The 11486-nt window shown below is 31.6% G+C and overlaps 1 protein-coding gene across 2 annotated transcripts; it reads left to right on the top strand.

Moving 5' to 3' along the window:
* Window positions 1-5085: 5085 nt before the first annotated feature.
* Window positions 5086-11232, top strand: LOC108362480 (uncharacterized). Of its 2 annotated transcripts, XM_017615462.1 has the most exons (4): window positions 5086-5167; window positions 5225-5372; window positions 10366-10826; window positions 10926-11232. In XM_017615462.1, exons 2-4 carry the CDS (start codon window positions 5244-5246, stop codon window positions 11014-11016), a joined length of 681 nt encoding a protein of 226 aa, XP_017470951.1. In that variant the 5' UTR covers window positions 5086-5167; window positions 5225-5243; the 3' UTR covers window positions 11017-11232. The 2 variants fall into 2 exon arrangements, with proteins under 2 accessions (XP_017470951.1, XP_017470950.1); XM_017615461.1 differs by having other exon boundaries at window positions 5103-5372.
* The last annotated feature ends 254 nt before the right edge of the window (window positions 11233-11486 follow it).

The raw sequence follows: 11486 nt of genomic DNA, 5'->3' as shown, positions 1-11486 counted from the left end.
GTCTATATCTATTCGATTGTTTTGGCTGTTACAAACAACCGTTATGTGAACAAAATTAATAATACCCTTGTGCACAAGTGCGCCGGGTATAAAAATCGCATGTGAAAGAGCACCAACCCAACTCGTAATAAATTTAAGTATACAAATTTTAGTATTTAGTATAGAATTATCCAATTGAAACACGCCAATATTAAAATGAAGCGCTTTGCACTTAACGGATGCTTTTTCATAATTAAGTTAAAAAAATATATATTTAAATTCCATGCTGTCTGTAATGGGATTTGAACCCTGACGCTCTGGAAATTAGCAAATTGTGGCAAGCATCTTCGTGCACTCAGCTACAGCCAGACATGTAAATGTGCATTCAAATGTTCAGTTTGATTCAACACCACGTGTGCGTGGTATGAAAGTATTGTTTTTAAGTACGAACATTTCAAAACGATAATCAAATAAAAAATATTCATGTTTACTATGCGTTATTTCCCCCAGTAAATTCATAAAATTTTTCTTAATATTACAACGCGTTTTTTCTCTCAGTGTAGTCATTTTTATGCAAAATTTGTACAATAAAATCGAGAACCGGGACACTTAAACGAAAAGCGGGACATTTTATGGTTCTACCGGGACACCGGGACAAATAGTCTAAAACCGGGACATGTCCGGTAAAACCGGGACGTCTGGCAGCCCTACCTTGGTACAATATACCAAAGGCAGAAAATTTTTAAAGTCGGACAATAACCTCGCCCACATCCCATATAACGGTAATTTAGAGAAATTCCGAAATCTTCGACAAATCTTAGCTGATTTGATTTTAAAATTGATGCTTGCCATAACTATTTAGCTAATAATATTAACATCTTGAAAAATGGCGTGGCACTGCCCACTATGACCACATAGTAAGTGTATCTCGGTAATCGTTCAAGCAATTTGTACTAAACTCGGTACGATTATTGTACTTGCCGCTTAAAAGCAAAATGTTGAAAATTATTGAAATCGGACTAAAATCACGCCCACTTTTCATATAACGGTAAATTTCAGAAATGCTTGAAACTTCGATATTTCGAAGTTTGAGAACGCTAATTTACTCGATATTGATGCGGCAATATATAAAATTAATACCACACACATGGAGGAGGGCTGCCACCTGCTTAAAAAATCAAATGAAACCTGATTTATTTCCTTGAAAATTTAAAGAAAATGAATATTTGTTTTTGTTATATTATGGCCTTATAACAAATATATTCAACAATTTTTATTGAGCTCGAGGTCGTTTTTTAATGAAAAACTTCTTGAAAAGGCAACAATAATTTTGCAAAAAATGGTAGAAATGATAGCTATTTCGGAAATCAGCACATTTCCACATCAGACTTCTTTCAGTAGGATTCGAACCGACGATCCCACTGACTCAGCCAGTTGCCTATGCACTGTGCTAAGTTCGCCTTGTAAATTATCGTTGCTTTTTCCCCCTTTTTTCATTTTGCTAAGCCAACACAATCAAGCGCAGCTATTCCGCTACTTGAATTTATACATGATTTGAAAAAGCAACAAAGTAAATGAATTACTACAATATGGGTTTCAATCGAAATATTTGAAAATGGCTTTAGTTCTAAACTACATGAGGATGGTTGCCACGTGTTTTAAAAATCAAATTCTACTTATATTAAGGAATTTATACGGCTTTCCCACGGCACCCCAAATACGTAGTTCGCTCTCTCATTCGTAATTCGCACTACAATTACCCTTCGAATTATGTAATTTTTGTATACATTTGTTAGTAATTCGGATCCAATTACCAGTTCACAAATCACAGCTGGCACTTTTTCGGAGTACGAAAAGTAAAGTTTATGCATGTGTACATCATCAATTTAATACAGAAAATTATACATTTTTAGCAATAACTTACATTAGCAAGAAAGAAAAGACAGAGACAGAGAACTGTCAAATCGAATTAAGAGTGTGCTCTCAGGAATGGGGTAATTTGCGATCGTAATTAGGGGAGCGAACAAAGTAATTCAGGGTGCTGTGGGAAAATCGTATTATATAATTGGAATATGTATCACAATATGGGTGTGAGATCAAAGGGATTTAATGGGGTTTTGGTTGGAAAATATTTTGAAGAGGGTTGCCACCTGTTTTAAAATTTAATTATACTCAAATTAGGACGTCAAACGTAAGAATGTTTAGAAACGTTCAACCTGAACATTTAGAAATTCTGATTTATTTAAAGAGGGTTACCACCTGTTTGAAACTAAAATTCAAATACAATTATATTATAGGTAAAATGAGCTGTTCGATAAAATATAGGTATTAATCGAAAGTCTTGAAACGGCTTTATTTTTAAGCTACATGTAAGGGGGTTATCACCCGCTATTATCTATATACATATGTCTACATTGACAAACAAAAGTATTGGCACAGTGAATTTTTCGCAACATATGCAAAGTTTTTTACTCTTATTTATTTGCGATTTGTGTGACAACATCAAGGCGCACGCCACAAATCGGAGGAGAGGCTCGGCCAAATACTAACATATGTGTAAGTGCCAATCTATTATTATTATTATTTACGATATTTTTTTATAAAAATGTGGTTCATACTCCACCAAAAGACATAAAAATCAAATTTCCAAACTTTGTGCAAAACTCAGGAAAATTCAATAAATTTGCATACCAATTTTCAACTCTTCATTCTGATTTTTTAGAAACATTCTAAGAATGCAGTTTTATACTGCTCATTTTCTCCATATAAAAAATATCTGTCGAAAATACTTTGTAGGTTACTTTGTATGGAAGAACCCGCGTGAATAAAAATTGCCAAAAATCAACGCTAGCAAATTCAAGCTTGCACTTTCTTTTACTAAAATTTAATGGGCTATAAAACTACATTCTTAGAATTTTTCTAAAAAATCTGAATAAAAAGTTGCAAATTAGTATGGAAATTTATTGAATTTTCCTGAATTTTGCACAAAGTTCGAGATTTTATTTTTATGTTTTTTGGTGGAATAAGAACCATATTTTTATAAAAAATTATTGCAAATTAATAAGAATTAAAAATCTCGCACATATTTCGAAAAATTCAATGGGCCAATGCTTTTGTTCGTCACTGTATATATATTTGAATTCAGGGTATAAGTTAATTGAAAAAGTATCACAAGAGAGAGGTTTAAGAATGTTTTAGTTTGAAAATATTTTGAAGACGGTTGAATAAAATTAAAATATCCGGTTTTTGGCATAGTTTAAGTATGTTGAGTTTTATTGGCATAAATTACACCTAAAGTGCTGAAGTAGCCCAGAAAATACCGAAGTAGTCTCTTAATCTGAACATAGTCCTCAACATTCTCGGAAACCCCGAATTAGTCTCGAAAATTCCGAAATTCCTTATTTTTGCACTGAGTAAATAGCAAGTACATATTTAGTATTTAATCAAGTCATAAGTACTAAGTGGTTTTGCATCCAGTATTTAGTAAAGACAAAGTCTTTAAATACTTTTGTATGCGGTATTTAAAGCTCAGCTCTTTCGTGCAATTTTTCACAAAGTGGTCAAAATTGCCTATAAATTAGTCCGTGAGAAATTTTATATTATTTAAGGGGTAAATTTTAGTAAAGTAAATTTAGATCAAATTGGTGCGAAGAAAAAAAATCTAGTAGCGATTTTTTGATGCAGTTTATATCTATTTGAGACGTAGATCATGGATCACCGTCTCGACCCCAAATTTCATTCCGGAACATTCCGCTTTCTTGTATTTTAGGTTTTCTTTTTGGGTTTTTGCGATTTGCCAGATTATTTCTCATTTTTCGTAAAAAGCAGTTTTATAAACATTTGTAGAGAATTTAATTTCCTACACTTTTTATATACAAACCCTTAAAAAAATAATTTTTTATTGTAAATATCAAAAAGTGCGAACAATTTTTGCACTGTCACGGTTTTCGCCATTTTCCAACAATTTCTGATAAATATGCGTAGCTTCTTCAAATGCCGAAGTTGTATGGGGCTTTTCTCTTTTAGTGTTGGGTTCTCAGGTGGCACAAAATTTGTAAAGCAAAATCTAATTTACGGTTAGTTTAGATGCCATATTTGCGACGCCATGTTGAATTTTTCAAAAGACCTCACGGCTTTTTCCCAAAAAAACCTCAATGTCTTTTAAAGATGGGGAGGTTTAAAAATACTGCAGCTATTTTTGACATCGGGGAACAAAACTCCATCAAGTGCCTTTTAAATATATTAAAATTTCAACTGACTTATAGACAAAAAAGTGACCGCATTGAATTTGCAGAACTTTAGGGCCTTGGAGGCACTTCTTTCCGTTATCCCATTTTAAAAATTTTTCGCAGGTCACGGTTTTATGACCGAATGAACCTTTCTAGGGAAGTCTTGCTTTGTAGGACAAAGTTGCAAAAGAAAGACGCAGTCTACTGCACATGCATGATGATATTCATTGGACAAGCGAAGGATGTTATAGACCACATAAACGAAAATTTCTGTAGAAAAAACGGCAATCTGAATTTTTGCCCATTTTTCAATGTTTCACACAGCCCAAGAAAAATATAAAAAAAAATTGTGGTACGGCAAATGTTAAAGCTTTTTTGATAGCTTCAGATTTTGAAGAAAAAACGAAGTCAAATTGTCAAAAAATCGCGGTTTTTTCAATAATTTAAAAGCTCTAGCAAAGAAACAAAAGGTGATGGAACCTTCCTAGCTTAAATTAAACCCAGACCTCTCGACTAATATTTCTATGCATATTTCCCTTCACAGCGGAGGGGGGGGGGAGTTAATTTATGTACATATACATGCATACATTTCCAGAATATAGTACTCATACATACATACATATCTACTATATGTACACATGTAATTACGAGTATTAATATTTTTCCCTGCAAACATTTGCACTTGTACCCACAAACACATATACATATAATATTCAATTAGTGATAACACCAACGTGCCACATAACATTACTCATCGCCTTTGTGACTGGAAGAATTTTTTATCTACCTACCTAATGACAACATTGAGCCTAGCAATAAGCTTCCAGGTCGGCGATAAAATGTGCCAGAAGATGTCAATTACGATATGATATAAATGATCGAACATTTGCCGTGATTTAGTTTAGTTTTAACACTCGAACGAGCCCCACGAAACGCGCAGCTGAATACAATTTAAAGAAGTATTTAGAAATAAAAGTGCTTGGGTTAAAAAAATTAATTGTGTTCTTTTTCTAAAACCCCAAAGGAAACTTAAAAATGAATAAATTTTTACAATACGTAGTCACAGTGGCCTTACTCTGCCTGTGCAGCGGTACGGTGATGGCACAAAATAGCAGCCTAATTTCATGCCAGAATGCAACGAGTTTAACCAATCTTAACAGTTCAGTGAGTGTCACATGATGCAAGTGCATTGCAAACACATACATACATATATGTATAAGTGAATAAATATTTATAGTGTTCTTTTGATTTGAAGTTCTCGAAATAATTTAAGGATAATTTGTTTTACAAGCAAAAAGGATTAATTAAAAGTTTAAAAAATACGAATTAATATTTTTAATGAAAAGGAAGCAGTGCTAAAGTTCTTTTAAGCAGAAGGAGATAGTGGAAATTCAAAACAGCATAGAAGAAAAATCACAAAACAATTTTTAAGTATATTTTTAATGTGAAAAGGAAAAAAAATCAGACAAATTCACAAATCTGGCGTACATACAAATTCCTTTTCGCCAAAAAAGTTGAAATATTTAAATGAATAATACAATTTTTTAATTGACTGGTGCTAAAAAATTGCTAATACATTATTTTTATCCTCGTTACTTTAGGTTTCTATAACGGTTAAAAACGATCGAAAAAATAAACAAAACAAAATCAAACGAGTATTTTTTTATAAAAAAAAAAATCACAAAATTACGATTTTGCATGATATATAAATATAAAAATCGCTGCATTTAATGCCATTTTCAGTGCCTGTAATGATAACGAGGATTAATTAAGAAACGGTATGAATAAAAAAAAAAACNCTTAATGCCATTTTCAGTGCCTGTAATGATAACGAGGAACAATTAAGAAACGGTATGAATAAAAAAAAAGCTCACAAAACAGACTCTCAAAGGCTTTAGGTCATCGGTTGAGAGTAAAATTTAAATGAACTCTGGCACTGTCTTCCTATAAATTAAGATAACGGTATTAGAGAGATTTATTTACGATGACTTCGAATTCCTTAATTTAGTTAAATTTTGATTAAGTTTAATTTTACTTTGATTTTATTATATTTTATTTTGTTTGGTTTTAATTTATTTTATTTTAGTATATTACATATTATAAATTTTTTTATTTTATTTTATTTCATTTTCTTTTCTTTTATTTCATTACATTTTACTTTAATTGCTTATATTTTATTCCGTTTTATTTTTTTATGTTAGTTGTTTTCCTTGATTTTGCTTTATTTTATTTTAAATAGTTATTTAATTGTGTATGGTTTTATCTTTTATTGTTTTATGAAGTTTTATTTTTTTGTGGTATTTTTTTTTTAATTTCATATATATTTTTCTCTTGTTACATTTTGGTTTATTTTAATTTATTGCATTTTATTTATTTTTTTTCAAATTTTTTGTAAAAATTCNAAACGATCGAAAAAATAAACAAAACAAAATCAAACGAGTATTTTTTTATAAAAAAAAAAATCACAAAATTACGATTTTGCATGATATATAAATATAAAAATCGCTGCATTTAATGCCATTTTCAGTGCCTGTAATGATAACGAGGATTAATTAAGAAACGGTATGAATAAAAAAAAAAACTCACAAAACAGACTCTCAAAGGCTTTAGGTCATCGGTTGAGAGTAAAATTTAAATGAACTCTGGCACTGTCTTCCTATAAATTAAGATAACGGTATTAGAGAGATTTATTTACGATGACTTCGAATTCCTTAATTTAGTTAAATTTTGATTAAGTTTAATTTTACTTTGATTTTATTATATTTTATTTTGTTTGGTTTTAATTTATTTTATTTTAGTATATTACATATTATAAATTTTTTTATTTTATTTTATTTCATTTTCTTTTCTTTTATTTCATTACATTTTACTTTAATTGCTTATATTTTATTCCGTTTTATTTTTTTATGTTAGTTGTTTTCCTTGATTTTGCTTTATTTTATTTTAAATAGTTATTTAATTGTGTATGGTTTTATCTTTTATTGTTTTATGAAGTTTTATTTTTTTGTGGTATTTTTTTTTTAATTTCATATATATTTTTCTCTTGTTACATTTTGGTTTATTTTAATTTATTGCATTTTATTTATTTTTTTTTAAATTTTTTGTAAAAATTCTTAAAATTTATTATTTTAATTTCGTATTTTGCCGGCTCGAGGTCAATTTTAAAATATTTAGTACCAAACTCCACGTCAAATAGTGCGGACGTGTAAATTAATTTGCCCTGAGGACGGTTACCGAAGCGTAATCGAAATATGTCGGAAACAAACACCAAAAAACTTGAGTTTTCATAAAAAATTTTAAAATTGACCTCGAGCCGGCAAAATACTAAATTAGAAGTAGAAAGGTCGCTAAAACCATCAGTATTTGTTATTTTATTTGAATTTTTTCTTGTTTTTATATTATTTCCTTTTATGATGTATTATGGAACGAATTTCCGTCATCCCTTGTCAAATTTGNGAAGTAGAAAGGTCGCTAAAACCATCAGTATTTGTTATTTTATTTGAATTTTTTCTTGTTTTTATATTATTTCCTTTTACTTTATTTTTGTTTACTATATTTTAGGTTGTATCCTTTCTTTGTTTTATTTTTGTATTATAATTTAATTCAATTTATTTTTAATATACTATTTATCTTGTTTCAATTATTTTTTTATTTATTTTNTGGCGTATAAATACGAGCAACCAACAAAAATTATGCAGAACGAAAAATGACACTGAAGATGGCNGTATTTTGCCGGCTCGAGGTCAATTTTAAAATATTTAGTACCAAACTCCACGTCAAATAGTGCGGACGTGTAAATTAATTTGCCCTGAGGACGGTTACCGAAGCGTAATCGAAATATGTCGGAAACAAACACCAAAAAACTTGAGTTTTCATAAAAAATTTTAAAATTGACCTCGAGCCGGCAAAATACTAAATTAGAAGTAGAAAGGTCGCTAAAACCATCAGTATTTGTTATTTTATTTGAATTTTTTCTTGTTTTTATATTATTTCCTTTTACTTTATTTTTGTTTACTATATTTTAGGTTGTATCCTTTCTTTGTTTTATTTTTGTATTATAATTTAATTCAATTTATTTTTAATATACTATTTATCTTGTTTCAATTATTTTTTTATTTATTTTTATTTTACTTTATTTAATTTAATTTAACTTTTTTTTAATTTGTCGTTTTATTTCCTTATTGAATTTTATGATTTATTTATCAAGTTTCTAATTAATACAACTTTTATCTTGTCCTTATTTGCATTGCAAACGTTTCTTTGGGACCAACAAACCCTTAAACCCTTTTTGTACTCGGTGCACTCTTGCATCTGAAAATTTTGTTTCCAACTCATGAGCAGGTAACAAAATATTGTCCCGTGATGTAGGCAACACTAAAATTTCTACAAAATTGCATAGCTGAATTACTGAACGTTACCAAAGTACCTAAAATAGCGATTACAAGAAGCAGTGTCAATATTTGGTAACAAANCATTTATCTTGTTTCAATTATATTTTTATTTAATTTTATTTTACTTTATTTAATTTAATTTAACTTTTTTTTAATTTGTCGTTTTATTTCCTTATTGAATTTTATGATTTATTTATCAAGTTTCTAATTAATACAACTTTTATCTTGTCCTTATTTGCATTGCAAACGTTTCTTTGGGACCAACAAATTCGACTTTCCGTCTCTCCTTTCCGAAGCTACGCCAATTTTAACAATAATTGTGTTACCAGAAAATAAAGTTCCTGTAAATTTTTTAAACCCTTTTTGTATTCGGTGCAATCTTGCATCTGAAAATTTTGTTTCCAACTCATGAGCAGGTAGCAAAATATTGTCCCGTGATGTAGGCAACACTAAAATTTCTACAAAATTGCATAGCTGAATTACTGAACGTTACCAAAGTACCTAAAATAGCGATTACAAGAAGCAGTGTCAATATTTGGTAACAAAATTTGCTGGTTACAAAATATTCGGTAACAAGCAAAATTGTTCTGTAATTATGAACAGGTCCTGTGGCACTTGACCCTTCTGTCGCGTTCGTCGACGCCCCTCATCTTGTTGTCCTCCCATGCCGTCTAAAGGGACGGTCTTCATCATAGATTTGCAGAGTGTTAATTGTTTGCTTTGAGAGAGGGATCAGCTTTTTAATTGGCTGAAAATATTTGTGTTAATACATATTTAGTGATGTAAAATTTGGCATTTTTGAGTTCAACGTATATTCGGTACATTCACACCATTTTAGGTACAATTGAAACGGGAATACTTTTTAATTAAATGTAGGCGATTTGTTCAGTAGCCTCTCTTCTTTGCGTTAATATGTTTAGGTTAAGCATGGTTTTGTCTTAAAGAGATTCCTTCTAAGGCCATTTTTAATACGAAGATTGTTTGATGTGGCGTCAAAATTAGATATGGTAATTAAGGAAGACGTTCTCCACTCTCTATCAAAAATTTAAATGGGTACAATTAGAAAATTTCATTTTCATTCCTGGTGCGATAAAGTATTGTATGACGTCAGCAAATGAGAGGCTACTGTCAAATCGACGAAGAGGGTGTCAGCAAAGAGCGCGAGTCGCCACCTTTATTTTCTGCATCTTGGAAAGAAGCAGGTCTAGTCTTGAAACCGTTTGATTGTTGATTCTTTTGCTGATATACTTTTCGCGTCACATTTCTGCATTCCTGTCTACCAACTTGTCAAGCTCTTCGCATTCATGTTTTTCTGCACCGCATTTTATATATCTCATTCCCTCCCCGTCTCTCGGCATCGTTCAATAGCCGTTAGTAGGGCAATTAGCTGGAGCGTGACTTTGCTGCAGCAACTTGTCACACTTCGCTATACCAATTGTTCCTGCTTAGTGGGTAGTACTTAGCCAACCACTTCTTCCGCAGCGGTACGAAGAGATTAGGCGATGATACCGCTCATTTAATTATATCCGGCCGATGAGAAGTTGATTTTTTAAATAGGAATAAGAAGCATTCTCGGCTGTCGTGGTGCCTGATGTAAGTTATTCATTGCTTCTAGGCTTTGTTGTTAAGATCAAAGTATAATTGATTCTACTCAATTTAACTTTATTCCATTTTATTTTAAGTGATGTCATCCTTTACTTGCATACATATCAAGTCTTCACGCAACCATAAAATAACTCGCTCATTAAATCTATATTCTTCTGCAGTTCACTGGGATTTGGTTCGAGGCAAGCCGCAGTCCGGCAAGCGCGGCGAGTTGTGTTGGCCTGAATATTACTACAAACGGCACCGCCTTTTCCTTCAGCATAACCTCTTCGAGCAATTCTAGCGCTTTGTACAGCAACGCAACCAGCACCTATCCTCTATTGAATTCAACGATTACTCCGCTTACAACGAATTTGAGCGCTCAATCGACTTTCATCGCACCACCTGGCGGTTTTTACTACCTTCCACAGGCAAATCAGAATGTCACAGTGAAAGTGGTTATGACCGATTACACAAATGTTGCGTTCATCTGCGGCTATTCCAATACAACGAACAGCTCATTTGGCGCCATTCTAACAAGGCAAAGAGCGGTCACCAGCGGCATACTGTCCACGTACGCCGCGATGGTGAATAGCAACTATACGAATTTCTCCAATTTGACTGCTGTAACTCAGAGTGCCGCGTAAGTATTAGCGCTTTGTAGCTAGTTATATATTTTTTTTGGAACTAAAAGGGTACCTATTTTGGAAAACGTATGTGTGTTTTTTTTTTTTAATTACAGTTGCTACCAACGAAATTCGGCTGCGTCTCATGCCTCCGTGCTGTCTTTGATTTTTGCGGTTGTTTACGCTACGCTGAAGTTTTTGAACTAATCAGAAGCAAGAGCTAGTCTATGGGTATATTTATGTAAATTAAATTTTAAATTAATTAAATAACGTTCTTATTCTACTTCTTAATTACACCAAATATTTCTCTAAATATCATATTTTTCTTTAGATTCTGTTTGTTAAACTAAAAGAGCTTAAAAATTGGCTTATAAGAACAAATACACGTCATTAGAAGAAGTCTGCAAGTGACTTCAAAATAAATACCTATTTGTGCATTTATTTGAAATTATAATAATAATAATAATAGATTGGCGCTTCCACATATGTTAGTGCTTGGCCGAGCTTCTCTTCCGATTTGTGGCGTGCGCCTTGATGTTGTCACACAAAGCGGACTCCGAACGACGATTGTATTTTTATGAGAAGGTGTTTTTCATGGCAGAAATACACTCGGTGGTTTGCCATCGCCCCGAAAATCCCCGAAAGGTGACGAAAAATCTCGAAAGTTACCGAAAAAG

Source organism: Rhagoletis zephyria, unplaced genomic scaffold (assembly GCF_001687245.7).
Source record: "Rhagoletis zephyria isolate East Lansing unplaced genomic scaffold, Rhagoletis_zephyria_1.1 Rzeph_scaffold_01023, whole genome shotgun sequence".
NCBI lineage: Eukaryota > Metazoa > Arthropoda > Insecta > Diptera > Tephritidae > Rhagoletis > Rhagoletis zephyria.
Note: the sequence above shows the minus strand (reverse complement) of the source record. Positions and strands in the feature narration are given on the sequence as shown.